The following is a 19,806-nucleotide window of genomic DNA, read 5'->3' as shown; positions in this document are numbered from 1 at the left end:
AAGGGGAGTAAAAGAGGGGAGGAAGAGACGAGGAAAGAAGGAAAGAGCAAAGTTGATAGTGAAGGGCCAGTAATGTCAGTCAGATGGATATATATCAATAATATAGGAAGGGTTTATAGCTTAACTTTTTATTCAATCTGGGGTAAGCTATCACTTTCAATAAATGAATCCATTGTGATTCTAATTGTAAGAGCTTTTGATCATTACTGCCACCTCTAACATCAGTAGAGACGTGTTCTAAGGCCATACATTTTATAGTGTGTAAGTTGAAACCAAACAACCCCACATGGCGACTTATGGGGGTTTGCATTTTATGTATTCCAATAAGGGATATATGATCGTTTATTCTTTTAAAGAAGGGTCTCTTAGTCTTTCCGATATAGAAGTACTTACAGGTACATTTCATCAGGTATACAATACTAGGAGTTTGGCATGTCACTCTATGTCTAATCATATGGATTTGACCATTAGGTAGTTCTATCTCATTATTATTCCGCATCAAATGTCACATTTTTTGCATGAAAAAGATCCAGATGGTAAAGTAGATGATATTAAAGTTTTATAATAACTTTGGACCAAACAGTCCTTTAGGGATTTTGCTAGTCTATAGGTTATTTGTGGCTGTTTTTCTACATATTTGTTCGCTATGGGATCTGCCAATAAAAGTAGTCAATACTTTGTGTGAGACTCACTGGTTGTATTATGGGCTTACTTTTCTTTTTGAAAATTAGAGTATCCCAAACGTGGTCTCTGGCTCTATTAAATGCTTTTTTGAGAATACTGTGGGTTTATAGCCCCTTTCACGAAACCATAAATAAAGGGCATTCACCTCAGTTTTTAAGTCCTCATCCCTACTACAGATGGTCTGAGATATTGACTGTAGGGGATGCTGTTAATCAAAGATATTGGATGCTTGAGGCGTGTAAAATAGTATTATTGGCTGATGGCTTCCTGAATAGGGATGTACCCAGGGAGCCATCTGTTTCAACAAAAATCTGAATATCCAAAAAAACTGATAATTTTCTTATCACATAGCATTGTAAATTGTAGGTTGTATTTATTGTTACCCAAGATTTCCATGAATTCAATCCTGATGTGTACCTGATCATATCATTAAAATATCGTCAATATAGCGATGAAACGTTACTATATAATCCAAATATTTTTTGATATCTTTTCTTGCAAAAAGATCTTTCTCCCACCCCCCCCCCTCCGGGTACAGGTTGGCATCTGATGGGGCACAACCTGGAGGTAGCGGGAGAAACCAAACATAAATACGTTCCTTGTAAGGATAAACTTTAATAAATCCAAGATAAATTCATTATACTTATATGCGGTTTGACCCCGTTCATGTAGGTGCTCCGCTATAACTTGCAATCCCATATCATGTGGGATCGCATTGTAGTTGCTCTCCACATCAACAGTGACAATCCATGCATCCTCAGGGATGGAAATGCCTTTGATTATTCTAATGAGATCAATTGCATCCTGCACATAGGAAAATAAAGATTTCACATGGGGGCCTAGATTGGTATCAATTAAGCTACTCGCATTTTCCATTAAACATCCACATCCGGAAATGATGGGACAACCGGGGGGATTTGTTAATGAACTTTTGGTAAAGCATAAAAGGTCAGGACTTTGGGTTCTTTGACATCCAAGAACGTCCAAGTCGATTTATCTATCAAGTTCTTAGAATAGGCTTTTGAGATGATGTTTCTATATTCTTTACAACAGGACTCAATGACTGTTACTGAAATGGGTCTATACCATTCTCGATTTTGGAGAATGTACGGACACATTCATAATCATTGCGGTTCATTACCACAAAATTACCGCCTTTATCGGCTGATTTAATTACAAGTTCACTGTTTTTTTGTAATGATATCAATGCCTTCCTCAAAGGGGGGGATAGATTATCTTGGGAAGACCTCAACCATGTAGTATCCTCTATTTCTTTGGTTGTTTGTTGTACAAAATCCCAAATGTTGGGATTGTTACCCAAAGTGGGAAAATTTTTTGATTTGGGTCTAAATGGAGGGGGAAAACATCTATGTGAAGTAATTACCGTATTTATCGGCGTATAACACGCGCCGGCGTATAACACGCACCCCAAGTTTAGGAGGGAATTTTGTGGAAAAAACTTTTAGGAGGGAAATTTCAGGAAAAAAAAAAACTTACATTTAAATGCCCATCAATGCAGCCTTATCAGTGTCCATCTGAAGCCTTGTCAGCGTCATTTGCAGCCTTGTCATTGCAGCCTGTCCTCATTGCAGACTTGTCATGCCGCCTGTCCTCATTGCAGCCTTGTCATGCAGCTTGTCCGTCATTGTAGCCTTAGTGCATTGTCCGCTTATTTTTTTTTAAAATGGCGCCGCCGAGATGTCCTGTGTATCTCGGCGGCGCCCGAAAGTTCTTGTCGGCTTTCGGCCGCTGTCGGACCTTCTCGCCGCCTTTCGGCCGCCTCGGACCTTCTCGCCAGCTTTCAGACGCCTCGGCCCTTCTTGGCGGCTTTCGGCCACTCTCGGACCTCGGCGGCTTTCGCCCGCTTTCGAAAGCCGCCGAGGTCCGAGAGCGGCCGAAAGCTGCCAAGAAGGTCCGAGGCGGCCGAAAGCCGCCGAGAAGGTCCGAGAGCGGCCGAAAGCCGCCGAGAAGGGCCGAAAGCCACCCAGAGCCCAAAAAATCATGCGGAAATCGCGGAGTATCGGGGTATAACATGCACCCGCAATTTTCCCCTGATTTTAAGGGGAAAAAAGTGCGTGATATACGCCGATAAATACGGTACTCCTGATGAGGGGGGAGAGATAAAAGGCGAGTCAATAGAGTCGCTGTCTTCCTCCCATAGTTCCATTAAATCCTGTATAGCTTGAATTTCTCTAATTGTTAAATCATTATCACTAGTGGAAGTGGTGAGATGGTCTATGTGAGTTGATTTATGATAAATGGTTTTAAACATTAACCATCAAGCGAATAGATGGATGTCTTTAATGACATCAAAACAGTCAATGTTTGCATCTGGGCAAAAAGTAAGGCCCAGCTGCAAGACATTGCTTTCCTCACAGGTAAGTGTATAAGATGAAAGATTCAAGATTTGGAGTTGTTTTCCCTCATCGGGAATTATACAGTAGAATTATACACCAGATTTCCATTCTCAAGTGTTCCTAGAGGTAAAACAATTGTAGCTACTTTTGGATCAATCTTGCTAACTATAGAAGGAGTGGAGTCGCTTACCTTAGTAGGCATTATTGTGGGTGCTAAAGTTGAAGAGCAAGAAATAGATAAAGAACCCATTGAAACATTCATTTTGCCATTTTTTAGCGCCACATGAATTTCTAATAGAAGTGTGAGAGGTGTTGAGACGTTGTTGTGAATTTTTTGGACGAACCACTGGTGATTCACGTTTCTGAGTAGATACCGGTGTGCTCTTTACATTATCTGAAAACAGGGCTTTTTTTCAGCTGGAACTTGGTGGAACTCAGTTCCACCACCTCTGGCTCAAGCACTCTGCTTCCTGTTCATCTCTATCGCTTGTAAACACCGAAGTCCGGCATAACCACTTACCAACTGACCCATAGCTGAATGACGGCTACAGGGCGATCGGATAACTCTGGGAGGGCGTACTATGATGTCCTTCCAGAATCGCGCTCCCCTGGGATGCGCACACAGGAGCATCCGTGACCTCCGGTTTGCATCATGGATCATGGTAAATGACAGCGGGAATTTACTTTGATCCATGATCTGACAAATGACAGAGCGATCACATGTAAACACACCGGCATTGCGTCCGATTTCTCTCTCCCCTCTCCATACAGTGTGAGCAGAGAGGGGAGAGAACGGATGCAGCAGCGCTGTGGGCTGGATGTGTAGTGCCCACAGCTCTGCTCAGTGACAAATCCATCATCCATCCATCACTCTGTATAGGCCGTCCACACTCAGCCATCCCGCCATCCACACTCAGTCATCCCGCCATCCACGTTCATCTATCTCACCATCCACGCTCAGCCATCCTGCCATCCACGCTCATCCATCCCGCCATCCACGCTCATCCATCCCGCCATATTCACACTGAGCCATCCCGCCATCCACGCTCATCCATCCTGCCATCCACGCTGAGCCATCTCGCCATCCACGCTCATCCATCCTGCCATCCACACTCGTCCATTCCGCCATCCATGCTGAGCCATCCCGCCATCCACGCTCATCCATCCCGCCATCCACTCTCAGACATTCCGCCATCCATGCTCATCCATCCCGCCATCCACGCTCAGCCATCCCGCCATCCACGCTGAGCCATCCCGCCATCCACGCTCATCCATCCTGCCGTCCACGCTGAGCCATCTCGCCATCCACGCTCATCCATGCTGCCATCCACACTCGTCAATTCCGCCACCCATGCTGAGCCACCCCGCCATCCACGCTCATCCATCCCGCCATCCACGCTCTGCCATCCACGCTCATCCATCCTGCCATTCACACTCAGCCATCCCACCAGCCACACTCAGCCATCCCGCCATCCACGATCATCCATCCCGCCGTCCATGCTCCTCCATCCACTCTCATCCATCCCGCCATCCACGCTCATCCATCCCGCCATCCACGCTCATCCATCCTGCCATCCACACTCATTCATTCTGCCTTCCACGCTCATCCATCCCACCATCTACACTCAGCCATCCCACCATCCACGCTCATCCATCCCGCCATCCACACTCAGCCATCCTGCCATCTACACTCATCCATCCCACCATCCACGCTCATCCATCCCACCATCCACACTCAGCCATCCTGCCATCTACACTCATCCATCCCGCCATCCACGCTTATCCATCCTTCCATCCATGCTCATCCATCCACGCTCAGCTATCCCACCATCCACGCTCATCTATCCATGCTCAGCCACCCCCCATCCACATTCATCCATCCACGCTCATCCATCCTGCCATCCACGCTCAGCCATCCACACTCAGCCTTCCACGCTCATCCATCCCACCATCCACGCTCAACCATCCCGCCATTCATACTCATCCATCCATATTCATCCATCCATGCTCAGCCATCCCTCTATCATACTTATCCACCCATCTATGCTCAGACATCCATTCAGTAATACTCATCCATCCATGATTAGCCATCCATCCACCCCAGCCATATTCAGCCATACTCAGCCATACTGAGCCATACCCAGCCATACTCAGCCATACTCAGCCGTACCCAGCCATACTGAGCCATACCCAGCCATACTCAGCCATACTCAGCCATACCCAGCCATACTCAGCCTTACCCAGCCATACTCAGCCGTACTCAGCCATACCCAGCCATACTCAGCCATACCCAGCCATACTCAGCCGTACTCAGCCATACCGAGCCGTACCCAGCCATACTCATCCATACTCAACGATACCCAGCCATACTGAGCCATACCCAGCCATACTCAGCCATACTTAGCCGTACCCAGCCATACCGAGCCGTACCCAGCCATACTCATCCATACTCAACGATACCCAGCCATACTCAGCTGTACTCGTACTCGGCCTCTCTATGTGGCCAGGCTGTGGAAGTCTCACACATGTGGTATCGCCGTACTCAGGAGGAGTAGAAGAATCAAAAAACAAGATTGATTAAACCCACAAATGCTTTTTTTTTACCACTACTATTCCTTTATATTGGCTTTTGAAATGTACAAATTCAGCCATTTAGAAATCAGATGAAAAGGTTTAGCGCTGGAAAACACTTTTTGATAGATAAAAAGTGCATTTTATATACAACTATATAGATGAGACCAAAATGAGGGACAAATGAGGAAGAATGAGGGACAGAGGGACATTGCTCCAAATCAAGGACAGTTCCTCAAAATCAGGGACAGTTGGGAGCTATGACATTATGCCTCATAGATTATACTTTGGGGTGTTTACTTTCCAAAATGGGGTCATTTTTGGGGTGTTTTCATTGTCCTGGTGCTCCATGGCCTTCAAAAGTGTAAGAGGTAGTCAGAAAATTATATGTGTAATTTATGCTCCAGAATACCTGATGGCGCTCCCTGCATGTTGGGCCTCTGTATGTGGCCACGCTCTGTAAAAGTCTCACACATGTGGTATCGCCATACTCGTGAGGAATAGCAGAATGTGTTTTGGGGTGTAATTTGTGGTATGAATATGCTATGTTTGAGAAATAACCTGCTAATATGACAATTTTGTGGGGAAAAAAGAAAAAAAAATCTTGATTTTGCAAAAAATTGTGGGAAAAAATGACAACTTCAAAAAACTCACCATGCCCCTTTCTATATACCTTGGAATGTCTACTTTCCAAAAGGGGTCATTCGGGGGGTATTTGTACTTTCCTGGCATGTTAGGGTCTCAAAAAATTAGATAAGCCATCAGTGTGATCAATTTTCAGAGATTGCCATCATAGCTTGTGGACTCTATAACTTTCACAAAGACCAAATAATATCCACCAATTTGGGTTATTTTTACTAAAGATATGTAGCAGTATAAATTTTGTCCAAAATTTATGAAGAAAAAATACTAATTGTAAAAAACCCAGAGGTGATCAAATACCCCACAAGAAAGCTCTATTTGTGGGTAAAAAAAGGACAAAAAAATTATATAGGTACAGTGTTGCATGACTGAGTAATTGTCATTCAAAACGTGAGAGCACCGAAAGCTGAAAATTATTCTGGTTAGGAAGGGTGTTTAAGTGCCCAGTGGGTAAGTGGTTGATATAAAGCAATCTAGGAAAAGATTATTTATAAAATACAGTCTATAAAATTTGCATATAAATAATCTAGAAGTTTATAAAAGATTTTAAACTTTTTCACTTTCTTATATGGATAAATTATATGATCTAACAAAAAAAGATGGTCACAATTAAAGAAAGAATGTAATGATAATGATATATATCTATATATATATATATATATATATATATATATATATATATATATATATATATATATATATATATATATATATATATGTACATCTCAAATAACCTTAAAAATGGAAAGGATAATAATAAGTTGATAATTTTTTCAGAGTTGAAAGTCAGTGATTTTCTCTGATAGTCCCCAAAACAAATTTGCTTTAGTTGCAGAATAAAATCTTTTATTGACTGTATGAATTAATGTGCCCCCGTCTTTTCAATTTTCTCTTACTAAACTTCTCTGGCGGTCACAGTCACTCTTAAAGAGGAAGTAAACCCTGACAGGTTTTACTTCCTCTTTATTCCCCTGCAAAGTGAAAGCATAATGGGCTAGCATGCATTGTATGCTAGCCCTTTATGTGCCACTTACCTGCCACCGAAGCCCACTGGTGGAAACATCCATCTTTACCCCTCTTCCTTCCAGGGCCATGGACTCCGGCTCTGTGACTAGCCGGAGCCACGTGGTGTCACACCCGTGCATGTGCGAGCAATCATGGCATGCGCTGGGGGAAGAAACGGCCCGGAGGACCGATCCTTCACTGCGCATTCACCAATTACATCATCAACGTATTGTACATGCCCTTCAGGAGATATTTTCAGAACATATAGGTAAGCCTTATTATAGGCCTACCTATATTTAAATATGTCTCAGGGGGGTTGATAACCACTTTAAGGAAAGAGTAATTGTTGAATAAGCAGGCCCATATAAGAAATGCTTAAATTGTTCTGATCCATGGGGGTGATCAGATGTGAGATCTGAAGTGGTTAACATAATGCTATTACATACAGTACATAAATATATATCCATATAAAATATACATTGTAGACCCCTTCACGTGTGTGTATTGCTCATCTCTGTTCATGTCTTGTCTCTGTTCAGGTGTGGTACATATGAATGCTGATGCACCCAGAAAAATCCAAACAATAGTTATAGAAAGAAACCAAGCAAAGGTCAACACAGTAAAGGGAAAAGGCCATTCATACTCCACACAAAGCACAATGTCAGCATGTGAGTGTGTAAGCAGTAAAGGACGTATATAAGAGCCATAGACATCCCAGCAGTTACTGGTGCAAACTAATAGCAGCACGGTCGGTGACAAATCAAGCAAAATGGCAAAGGTGAGTTTATAAAAACAATTATTTTTTTAACTAAAAATTAAAGGCTGACTTTTTCCAATACTTTTTTTTAATTTAAATTGTTTTTGTAATTAATGTCGTTTTCATTGCCGTCTTTGGGAAATTTTCCATCCTATCTATTTGACAAACATCTGACAGAGCAAGTGAAGACAAATCTAACTAACAAGGACATTGATGGCAATATAAACAATCCTTCTAACAGAGTATGGAAAGGTTAGAGCCTCTGACAGGATTTTATTGCTTTCTGTGGGATGGGAGCGCTGAACCTTGTGGTGATTTGTTGTAATGTTACATGTGGTATGAGGTCCCGGAGGTTGCTTCTCCAACATCCAGGACCATCAGTGGAATTTACAAAGAAAAAATGTAAAAGATGGGAGCACCACGTTAGTTCTGTAGTACCCCCCTTGTGTACATAGTTGGTTAATGGAGGTACATTTAGTTGGGCTTTACTATAGCCTGTGAAGCTAGATTATATAGGGTCATGTAAAAGTCTCAGTCACCTCCCTTTGGCTTCAGGAAGCCTCTAGAAGGTCCCAGAACTTATGGGCGGAGGGGTGGAAAGTTCAGCCTGAATGTTCATGGGAACTCTACTAATCCCTGTAGGAAGGACCACCCAGTAAGTGGAGAGTGCCCTATAAGTATTCGGGAGCCTGGCCATGTGGGGGGGGGGGGGAGTCCAGGATCTAGAGTCCTGGAAGGGACCCCTGTGCTGGGGGGGCTCTTCCTCCAGCTCCAGGCATAAGCTGAGAGAGGGGTAGAAGAAAACGAGCCAGAGACTTCCGCACCCCCTGCATTCTCAGCCAGGCTTGGCTATGACAACATACTAGCAGGAGTGACCTGTACAGAGAAGGCCTGGACAGAAGTTGCCATCTTTGCTGCAGGAATTACCGGGGACGGAATGAGTGATCTCTATTTGTTAAGCCCCCAAGCCGACAAGGGAGAAAACAGCCAGGCGCAAGACTTATCTAGTTTTCAGGAGGGACAGAGCTTAGTCTACATTCATACCTGCTGGGAACATTTCAAGTGTTGAGCTGCATGCTTTAAGATTTCTTTCATTGGGAAAAGATCTAGATTCTCAAAGTCAGTTTGGAAGTTTTCTTAAAGGGGTACAGCCTGGGAATTTGTGCTGGGGGTCAGCAATTGTTATCCAGTTTGTCCTCACGGTTTGTGCTTTGAAGTCAGTTCTGGGCATTTTTCTTTATCAAAAACAAATGTGTATTTGGGACTTTGTCAGGGCTAGAATCAAGAAAAAAAATAACTATATGTATATACAGGTATAATTACCCCAATGTACTCTCATTGAAACTAAAAGGTCAATGCTCCTTGATTCTTTGACTGAGGTTTTTTAATATTTATCTAACTGTGTGCCCAGCTGAGTTTTTAGGTGTATATATATATATATATATATATATTGTGTTGAACATTCCATCCATTTATTTGCCAATCAAGAAGTAAACTTAATTTCACGACTTATAGGAATAAATGTCTACCTTTTTACCCTTTTATTCCATTAGATCATCTTTTACGAAGACAAGAACTTCCAGGGTCGCTCCCACGAGTGTCACTCTGAATGTCCTGACCTGTCCTCATACTTCAGACGCTGCAACTCCATTCGTGTGGAAAGTGGGAACTGGATCCTGTATGAGCAACCCAACTACAGAGGACACCAGTACTTCCTCCATAGAGGAGAGTATCCTGACTTCCAGCAGTGGATGGGCTACAATGACTCCATTAAGTCTGTGCGTCTGAGCGCCCAGGTAATACAATGTAGTACAATGTGAATTAAAGCATACCGCTGACCCTAGTCATGAGCCAAATCTCTGTGTATCTCTGTGTATGCTCCATCAGACATTTGCTGTCGGACTTTCCATCAACAAATGTTGGCTAGCAAGTTCTCAAATTTTCCGCCAACAAAACTTTGTTGTCTGAAAGTCCGAGAGTGTGTGCACAAGTCAGTGCACAAAAGTCCACGCATGCTCAGAAGCAGAAGCGGCCGGTCTTGTAAACTAGCGTTCGTAATGGAGAATTAACATTTGTGACGCGGCAAATTAGGAAATCTCCAAATGCAGCGCACAATTCTCTTCTTCTTTATTGGGATAATAATGAAGCTGCTTTGCTGGTGATACTCATGGAGTTATTGCAAAGAATTTTCAAAGGTTGTTTTTTCAAGTGATATCAAGAATAATCATAATAATATTGCAAAATAAAAAACGCAAAAAGAAAAGGGCAAATCAACACTCACCAAACTTCTACTAACACGAAATTAGCAGAAGGAGCCCAAAGGGTGGTTTTAAAGAGCTGAAAAAACATGTAGCACGTCTAGTACGTGCCTACGTTCATAATTGTTGGCCAACATTTGTGTGACCGGTTCGAACGGTTTTGTTGTCGTAAAGTCTGATCGTGTGTACGGGGCATCAGTCTTAAGACATATCAAAACAACACAGACCAAAAATGCCTAATAAAATAAATAAATAATACATATGAGAGGTCTTTTAAAAATTTTCCACACTTTTAAATTTCTGTTGGAAACAGTGAGGGCGCGGACAGGGCAGGACTTAGGGTGGTGGGGGCCCCTGGGCTTGAGTCCCTACCTTCTATACATTACCATATTTTTCGGCGTATAACAAGCACCCCAAGTTTAGGAGGGAATTTTAAGGAAAAAACTTACATTTAAATGCCCATCAATGCAGCCTTATCAGTGTCCATCTGCAGCCTTGTCCAGAGTCATTGCAGCCTTGTCAGTGTAGCCTTATCATTTGCAGCCTTGCCCCAGTGTCATTTGCCGCCTTCTCATTGCAGTCTTGAAGTTTAAAAATGGCGCAGATGAGATACAGAGTCCTGTGTATCTCGGGAGCTCTCGGGTCCTCTTGCAGACCCGAGCAGAGCCGAGAGTGGACAAGTGTACTCAGTTTGGCTCACAGTCACACCCAGTCCCCTTGTTATGTCCATCATAGGGTGGGACTGGGCGTGACTGTGAGTGGAGCCGAGCTGAGTACACTCGGCTATGAATCTCAGCGCGGCCCCCTATTGGGCGGGGCCCATGGGCTTGAGCCCAGTCAAGCCCAATGGTAAGTCCTGCCCTGGGCGCGGAGTTTTGCTGATGGCATTAAAAAAGTACGAGGCTAGGAAAAATGCATCGCAAAGGAAGGTGACTATGCAGAAAAGTGATGTATTTTGTTCATGAAATTCTTAATAAAGAGATTATAAAAAAAAGTATATACCCTATATACTCGAGTATAGGCCGACCCGAATATAAGCCGAGGCCCCCAATTTACCCCCAAAAAAACTGGCAAACTTATTGACTCATGTATAAGCCGAGGGTGAGACATGCCTGTCCATCCCTGTGTGTGTGTCCGTCCCTGTGTGTCCGTCCATCCCTGTGTGTCCGTCCATCCCTGTGTGTGTGTGTGTGTCCATCCATCCATCCATCCCTGTGTGTGTGTGTGTCCATCCATCCATCCATCCCTGTGTGTGTGTGTCCATCCATCCATCCATTCCTGTGTGTGTGTGTCTCCATCCATCCATCCATCCCTGTGTGTGTGTGTCTCCATCCATCCATCCATCCCTGTGTGTGTGTGTCTCCATCCATCCATCCATCCCTGTGTGTGTGTGTCTCCATCCATCCATCCCTGTGTGTGTGTGTCCGTGTGTGTGTGTGTGTGTGTGTGTGTGTGTGTGTGTGTGTGTCCAGCCTACCTGTGTCCCGAGCCTCCGTCCCGTGCCTTGCCTCCTTGCCTCCGTCCCGTGCCGTGCCTTGCCTCCTTGCCTCCGTCCCGTGCCGTGCCTTGCCTCCTTGCCTCCGTCCCGTGTCGTGCCTTGCCTCCGTCCCGTCCCGTGCCGTGCCTTGCCTTGCCTCCGTCCCGTGCCAGGATCGCCGCTCTTCGTCGGCGCCTCGGCGGCCATTCTAAAATTCAAAAGCCGCGCCTCCTCCTTCGCCTGTGATAGGCGGAACACTGAATTTCCCAGCAGCCTGTGTTCCGCCTATCACGGACATCGTCTCATCCTCGTACTACGGACGAGGATGAGACGATGTCCGTGATAGGCGGAACACAGGCTGCTGGGAAATTCAGTGTTCCGCCTATCACAGGCGGAGGCGGAGGCGGAGGCGCGGCTTTCGAATTGTAGTATGTCCGCCGTCTGTCTGCTCGATACGCTGATCGAGCAGTCAGACGGCGATGACTCGAGTATAAGCCGAGGGGGGCACTTTCAGCCTCAAAAAAGAGGCTGAAAATCTCGGCTTATACTCGAGTATATACGGTATATATAGGCACTGAAAGTGAGAGAAGAAAACTCACAAGTGAGAAAATTGGTAGTGTTGAAGTTACAGGTTTGACTGCTTGGTTAATTTCAAGTTCTGTTTCCTTCTTTAGCACCATGGTTCCTTTAGAATCAGGATTTATGAGAAAGAAGACTTCAGAGGTCAGATGATGGAGTTCACTGAGGATTGTCCTCATGTCTATGAGAGATTCCGCTACAATGATATTAATTCTTGCCATGTCCAGGAAGGCTACTGGATGTTCTATGAGGAGCCCAACTACAAGGGACATCAGTATTACCTGAGACCTGGAGAGTACAGGAGATACACCGACTGGGGAGCCACAAGCCCCAGAATTGGGTCCTTCAGACGTCTCCATCATTCCTATTAAATGCTTAAAACCATTTTAAGTTTTCTGCCTGACAATAAACTTGATAAAGACATTTTTTCTGTTTGTTTTTTATGCATTGTTGATTTTCGATGAGAATTTGTAAAGTTCAGCAACCTATACAACTGGTCAAAAGCCACTCTTAGTCAGAGACACAATCATCTACAGTATATGAAAATATACCGTACACTGGATGAGATTCGCACTCCATCATAAAATCACATATTTATTTATTCCATACAGACTAAGTTGGTCGCTTATATACATACTGGAGAAGATTTACTAAGATCGGAGCTTGCAAAATCTGGTGCAGCTCTGCATAGAAACCAATCTGCTTCCAGGTTTTATTGTCAAAGCTTAAAGTGTTTGTAACAAGCAGGGCCGCCATCAAGGAGGTACAGCCAATACAACTGTAAGGGGCCCAAATGTCTGGAGGGGCCCGACCAAGCTAGGAGAAGGCAGGAGCAGGTAAAGGGGAGCCATGCTATGCAGTGCAGAAATGGTCTCTGCAGCATCTGCTCTCTGTTGCATTGAGCTCATACATCGAGTTCTTTACTGACACCTCTGGCTACTATGTGCATGTGCACCCCTCGTGTGTTGCATGTACTAATGTGTTATGTATAGTGATTGGTTGCAGCCCCTCTGTCTCAGCACCTTGTCAGCTTTGTGGAAACAGGAGCTGGGACCAGGTAGGAAGATCTTCTTTACAATTAGGGTCTGTGAAGGAAAGGGAGGGGGACTGTTTGTGTACAGGGAGGGGCCAGAGCTTTGTGTGTTTACAGATGTGTATATGTGGGGAGCTGATATGTATACAGGTGTGGGGGGGTGACATGTATACAGGTGTGAGGGGGGCCTGACATGTATACAGGTGTGAGAGGGGCTGCCATGTATACAGGTATGGGGGGGTTGACATGTATACAGGTGTGAGGGGGCTGACATGTATATTGATGGGAGGGGGCCTGACATGTATAAAGGTGTGAGGGGGGCTGACATGTATAAATGTGGGAGGGGGCTGATATGTATAAAGGTGTGAGGGGGCTGACATGTATACAGGTGTGGGGGGGCTGACATGTATAAAGGTGTGAGGGGGCTGATATGTATAAAGGTGTGAGGGGGGCTGACATGTATACAGGTGTGAGGGGGCCCTGACATGTATACAGGTGTGGGGGGGCTGACATGTATACAGGTGTGGGAGGCTGACATGTATACAGGTGTGGGGGGCTGACATGTATAAAGGTGTGAGGGGGGCTGACGTATACAGGTGTGGGGGGCTGACATGTATACAGGTGTAAGGAGGGCCTTGACATGTATACAGGTGGGAGGGGGGCTGACATGTATACTGATGTGGGGGGCCTGACATGTATACAGGTGGGAGGGGGGCTGACATGTATAAAGGTGTGAGGGGGCTGACATGTATACTGATGTGGGGGGCCTGACATGTATACAGGTGTGAGGGGGGCCTGACATGTATATTGGTGTGAGGGGGGCCTGACATGTATACAGGTGTGATGGGGGGGCTGACATGTATACAGGTGTGAGGGGGGCTGAGTGTGTACTGGTGTGAGGAGGAGGGCTGGCATATTTACAGTTGTGAGGGGGATGACATATATACAGGGTCAGGGGGGCTGACATATATACAGGTGTGAGGGGGTGGACTTTTATACAGGATTGAGGGGGCTGAGTGCATACAGGCGTGAGGAGGGGGGCTGACATATATACAGGTGTGAGGGAGCTGACCTATATACAGTATCAGGGGGGCTGACATATGTACAGGTGTGAGGGGCTTGACTTGTATACAGGATGGGGGGCTGAGTGCTTACAGGTGTGAGGAGGGGGGCTGACATATATATATATATATATATATATATATATATACAGGTGTGAGGGGGCTGACATATATACATGATTGGGGGGCTGAGTGCATACAGGTGTGAGGAGGGAGGCTGAGTGTGTACAGGTGTGAGGAGGGTGGCTTAGTGTATACAGGTGTGAGGAGGGTGGCTGAGTGTATACAGGGGTAAGGAGGAGGGCTGAGTGCATATTCAGTGGGATGGCCCATCAGCAGGCCCTGGGCAATGTTGGTGGTCAGGCTCGGGGACGAGGGGATGGGGGTTCCTGGCCTAAAGCTGTGTAAAGGGCCCAAAAATTTATGTTGACTGCCCTGGTAACAACTGTGTGGTGACAAGAGAAAGAACTTTCCTGTGCAGTGTAATAAAAATCATCTTTCCACTCTTCCTACTACTCAATGCCTATTGGGAGTTGAAGTGTAAAGGGTCCATTCACCCCATTATATGGCTGCCAGTGGCGGCCCCTTCTACTAGGGGGGGCACGCCCCCCCCCCCTTATCTTTGCGTCTGGAGCCAGAGGCTCTAATAGGCTTCAAAATAGAGTGGGCTCAGGGTGCAGAGCACTGCACTCTGAGCCCACCCAGTTGTGTGACAATAGTGAATGAAAATTAGCTATTTTCACACTGATCCTCCTTCTGGCCAATCAGAAACCTGAGACTCGCCATTCTATTGGCTGAAAAGACAGGCGATTCTATTGGATGCCTAGGAGGAGGAGGGAGGAGATGTACAGTGGAAGCTGTGGTGATTCACAAGAGAAAGAAAAAGGTGCCACCCGTCAGACAAGGTGCCCACCCATTTCCTAGATTGGGTGGGTGCAAGTGCCGCCTGCTGGAGGGCCATCTGCCCAGGGGAGAGTGTTTGCCACACCCCCCTCCAAAAAAATGAAACACCAGCCACCACTGATGGTTACTGTGCATAAAACATTTGGATTCTCAGCGCTCTGCATAGAAGTATATGGACTTGCTTGGTTTTAGCATTTACCCTGCTGGCCGGAGGAGAATGGTGCAGCATATCATTCGTATCTCCATATTGCTGTAGTCCTGCACCTGGCTACCTATTTTCCTTTTTAAAATGTATTTATCTTACCTACCTGCCCCTATTCTTGCCTAGACAAAAATGACATTCCCCTACTCCTACAGCCTCTTGTTATATTATTATTATTATTATTATTATACAGGATTTACAATGTCTTGAAAAAAGTATTCATGCCCCTTGAAATTTCCCACATTTTGTCATGTTACAACCAAAAACATAAATGTATTTTATTGGGATGTTATGTGATATACCAACACAAAGTAGTGAAGTGGAAGGAACGTGATAAATGGCTTTCAATTTTATTTTACAAATAAATATGTGAAAAGTGTGGGGTGCATTTGTATAGCACCCCCTGAGTCATTACTTTGTAGAACCACCTTTTTCACTGCAATTAAAGCTGCGAGTCTTTTTGGGGATGTCTCTACCAGTTTTGCACATCTAGAGAGTGACTTTTTTGGCAATTCTTCTCTGCAAAATAGCCCAAGCTCTGTCAGATTGGATGGAGAGCATCTGTGAAGAGCAATTTTCAAGTCTTGCCACAGATTCTCAATGGGATTTAGGTCTGGACTGTGACTGGGCCATTCTAACACATGAATATGCTTTGATCAAAAGCATTCCATTGTAGCTCTGGCTGTATGTTTCGGGTCCTTGTCCTGCTGGAAGGTGAACCTCCGTCCCAGTCTCAAGACTTTTGCAGAACAGGTTTTCTTCTAAGGCCGCGTACACACAGGCGGACTGTCTGTCCAACTTAGTCCGCTGAAACACATTTCAGCGGACAGTCCGCTCGTGTGTGGGCTTCAGTGGACTTTTTCAGCGGACAGTCTGGCGGACTAAGTCTTTCGGAATTTCCGTAATATTGTCCGTCCAACTTTGGTTTCAGCGGACAGTCCGCTCGTGAGTAGGCAAGTTGGACGGACTAAGTATGGCGCATGCTCAGAAAGGATTTACACGGCGAAAGGTTGCATTGCTGTGTATTGGACATCCTATTTCTAGTCCCGTCGTACGTGCTGTACACGTCATCGCGCAAGCTTTCAACGGACTGTCTGTTCATCGCGTGTGGTCAAGTCCGTTCATTCAAAAGTAGGACGGACTGTCTGTCGGATTGTCTGACGGACTTAGTTGGCCAGACAGTCTGCCCGTGTGTACGCGGCTTAAGATTGCCCTGTATTTGGCTCCATCCATCTTCCCATCAACTCTGACCAGCTTCCCTGTCCCTGCTGAAGAAAAACATCCCCACAACATGATGGTACCACCACCATGTTTCACGGTGGGGATGGTGAGTTCAGGGTGATTGGCAGTATTTGTTTTCCTCCACAAACAGCGTTTTGCTTTTAGGCCAAAAAGTTCAATTTTGGTCTCATCTGACCAGAGAACCTTCTTCTCCAGATGTTTGTTGTGTCCCCCACATGGCTTCTCACAAACTGCAAACAGGACTTTTTATGGCTTTCTTTCAACAATGTCTTTCTTCTTGTCACTCTTCCATAAAGGTCAGATTTGTGGAGAGCACCACTAATAGTTGTCTTGTAGAAAGATTCTTCCACCTGAGCTGTGGATCTCTGCAGCTCCTCCAGAGTTACCATGGGCCTCTTGGCTCTTCTCTGATGAATGCTCTCCTAGTCCGGCCGTTCAGTTTAGGTGGACGACCATGTCTTGGTAGGTTTGCAGTTGTGCCATACTCTTTCCATTTTCGGATGATGGATTGAACAGAGCTCCATGAGAGGTTCAAATCTTGGGATATTGTTTTATAATACAACCCTGCTTTAAATGTCTCCACAACTTTATCCCTGACCTGTCTAGTGTGTTCCTTGGCCTTCATGATGCTGTTTGTTCACTAAGGTTCTCTAACCAACCTCTGAGGGCTTCACAGAACAGCTGTATTTATACTGAGATCAAATTACACACAGGTGGGCTCTATTTACTAATTAGGTGACTTCTGAAGGCAATTGGTTCCACCAGATCTTAGTTAGTGGTATCAGAGTAAAGGGGTCTGAATACAAATGCCTCCCACACTTTTCAGATATTTATTTGTACAAAAAAATAAAATAAAAAACATTTTGCATTTTCCTTCCACTTCACAATTATCTGCCACTTTGTGTTGGTCCAACACATAAAATCCCATTAAAATACATTTATGTATTTGGTTGTGACATCACAAAATGTGAAAAATTTCAAGGGGCATGAATACGTTTTCAAGGCACTGTATATTGCGCCAACCGTTTGCGCAGCCCTTTACAATATAAAGGGAGACAATACAGGAATAATACAATTCAATACAAGAGGGTTAGGGGGGCCCAGGTTCTGCAAGCTTACAGTCTAAAAGGGAGGGGCTGGTGAAACAAAAGGTAGGGATTATGAGGGATGAACTGATGAGAGAAGTAGAAGATTTGGTTGCCAGCTAAAGGTAGGATAGGCCTTCCTGAAGAGATGAGTTTTTAGGGATAACCTAAAAGTGGACAGAGTAAGCCCCTGTACACACGGTCCAACATTCTGCCAACCAAATCCATCTGATTTTGTCCGACGGATTGTGTCTGACGGATTGTGTCCGAAACTGTTGCATACACACAGTCGGACCAAGTTGTCGGAAAATCCGATCGTACTTAACGTGATGACGTTATTTAGTTACGATGGGACTACGTTCAGGCTAGTAGCCAATAGCTTTGGTCTAGGAATTTGATCTGAGCATGCGTGGCACTTGGTCCGATCTGAATTCTCTACACATGATCAGAGTATGTCCGATCGGACCAGTTGGTCGGAAAATATTTCCAACATGTTGGAAAATTGGGCCGACGGATATTCAGACGGAATCAGTCCTATGCATACCACACACAGTCGGATTATCCGACAAAACGGTCCGATAGGACACATTCCGACGGGTTCTCCGACCGTGTGTACAAGGGCTAAGAGATAAGCGGACTGATTGGGGTAGGGAGTTCCAGAGGATGGGGGGGTTCTTGAGAAGTCCTGGAGATGAGTATAGTAGTATTTTTAAGCTTTTTGGATAACATAGGGAAGGGTTATCACCCCTGTAACATTTGTTTTGCTGTCTGTGCCCCTGTTCAGAAGATTTCACCTCACTTTCTGTCCCAATGACAACTGGATTTTGAAAATTTGCGGTTATTAGGGAAACAAGGATTGGTGATAATAAAGCATCAGTGGAGACACTTTTCCCATATTAACTCTTACAGTAGAGATTCCTAGGGGTAGATTTCCTCTCACTTCCTGTTGTCTCCCTCCGTTTGTAAGTAGGAATCGTTCATAAGTCGGATGTTTGAAAGTAGGGGACCGTCTGTATATACTATACTGCCTGCCCTATATACTCTGCAGAAATTGGGGCCTTAGGTGTTGGTGGTAAAAGAACACTGTAAGCCCTCACAGTTACTCTTGGTGGTCGCTGGAACGGGCCCTGCTGGGCAATATTAGATCAAAAATTGTAATTACACGCCCCTGTTAAACAGGGGCAGAAAAATTGGTCCTTAGACACTGGTGTTGGTGCCACAACACTACAACCCCTCACAGATACTCTAATTGAGCGCAGGAACGAGCCCTGCTGCAAAATATTACAGCAAAAATTGTAATTACACACCCCTATTAAACAGAGGCAAAAAAGTGAGCTTTAGGCACTGGTAGTGGTGCCCAGAAACAAAAATGTTCTTAAAAGTTATCAACATGAACATTGAGGAGCAATAGGATAGTCACTCAGCATAACTGGATAGTCACTCAGCATCAGCATAAGAAGTCTTCAAGGGATCTCACATTCATAACAAAATGTATTGGTTACATCAGCATCAGGTGCTTGGTAGCTGGTGATCCAAGACTGATTAATTTCTATGAAGGGGAGCCGTTCAACCGAGTATGTGGACAGGCGCACTCTGTGATCAGTTACAAAGCCTCCAGCAGCACTGAATGTGCATTCAGATAGAACGCTGGATGCAGGACAGACCAGTAGCTCAATTGCATACTGTGCAAGCTCTGGCCAGTGATCCATCCCCAAGACCCAATAACCCAATGGATTTTCGGTTGGAAAGGTCTCTAAGTCTGATCTTGCCCCAAGGTATTCCTATACCATGTAAACCAGACGCTGGAAATGGTTGCTGGAACAGATCAAACTTTGGGGCTGGGGACTAAAAAATTGTCTGAACGCATCGGTCAGATGCCCACCTTGTCCACCGCTCCTTCTGTGACTGACTGAAGCTTAAGCAACACGTTGTCGAAGGAGGACAAGGAAA

The 19,806-nt window shown here is 45.0% G+C and overlaps 1 protein-coding gene across 2 annotated transcripts in view; it reads left to right on the top strand.

The window, feature by feature from the left end:
- The first annotated feature begins 7,900 nt into the window (after nt 1-7,900).
- The window catches only part of LOC143975653 (gamma-crystallin-3-like), a 39,445-nt gene continuing 27,539 nt past the window's right edge, over nt 7,901-19,806 (top strand). The window contains exons 1-3 of one of the 2 annotated variants that reach the window (XM_077478144.1): nt 7,901-8,037; nt 9,570-9,812; nt 12,426-12,753. In XM_077478144.1, coding sequence (XP_077334270.1) covers nt 8,029-8,037; nt 9,570-9,812; nt 12,426-12,701 — 528 coding nt within the window. In that variant the 5' untranslated portion in view covers nt 7,901-8,028 and the 3' untranslated portion in view covers nt 12,702-12,753. Of the gene's footprint in view, nt 8,038-9,569; nt 9,813-12,425; nt 12,754-19,806 lie in introns of those variants that run through there. The other variant, XM_077478145.1, reaches the window with a different exon arrangement.

Source organism: Lithobates pipiens, unplaced genomic scaffold (genome assembly GCF_037356315.1).
Source record: "Lithobates pipiens isolate NorthernLeopardFrog02 unplaced genomic scaffold, aLitPip1_a1.2 Scaffold_13, whole genome shotgun sequence".
Taxonomy (NCBI): Eukaryota; Metazoa; Chordata; class Amphibia; order Anura; family Ranidae; genus Lithobates; species Lithobates pipiens.
The sequence above is the reverse complement of the archived record's forward strand: the minus strand, read 5'-3'. Positions and strand labels throughout refer to the sequence as shown.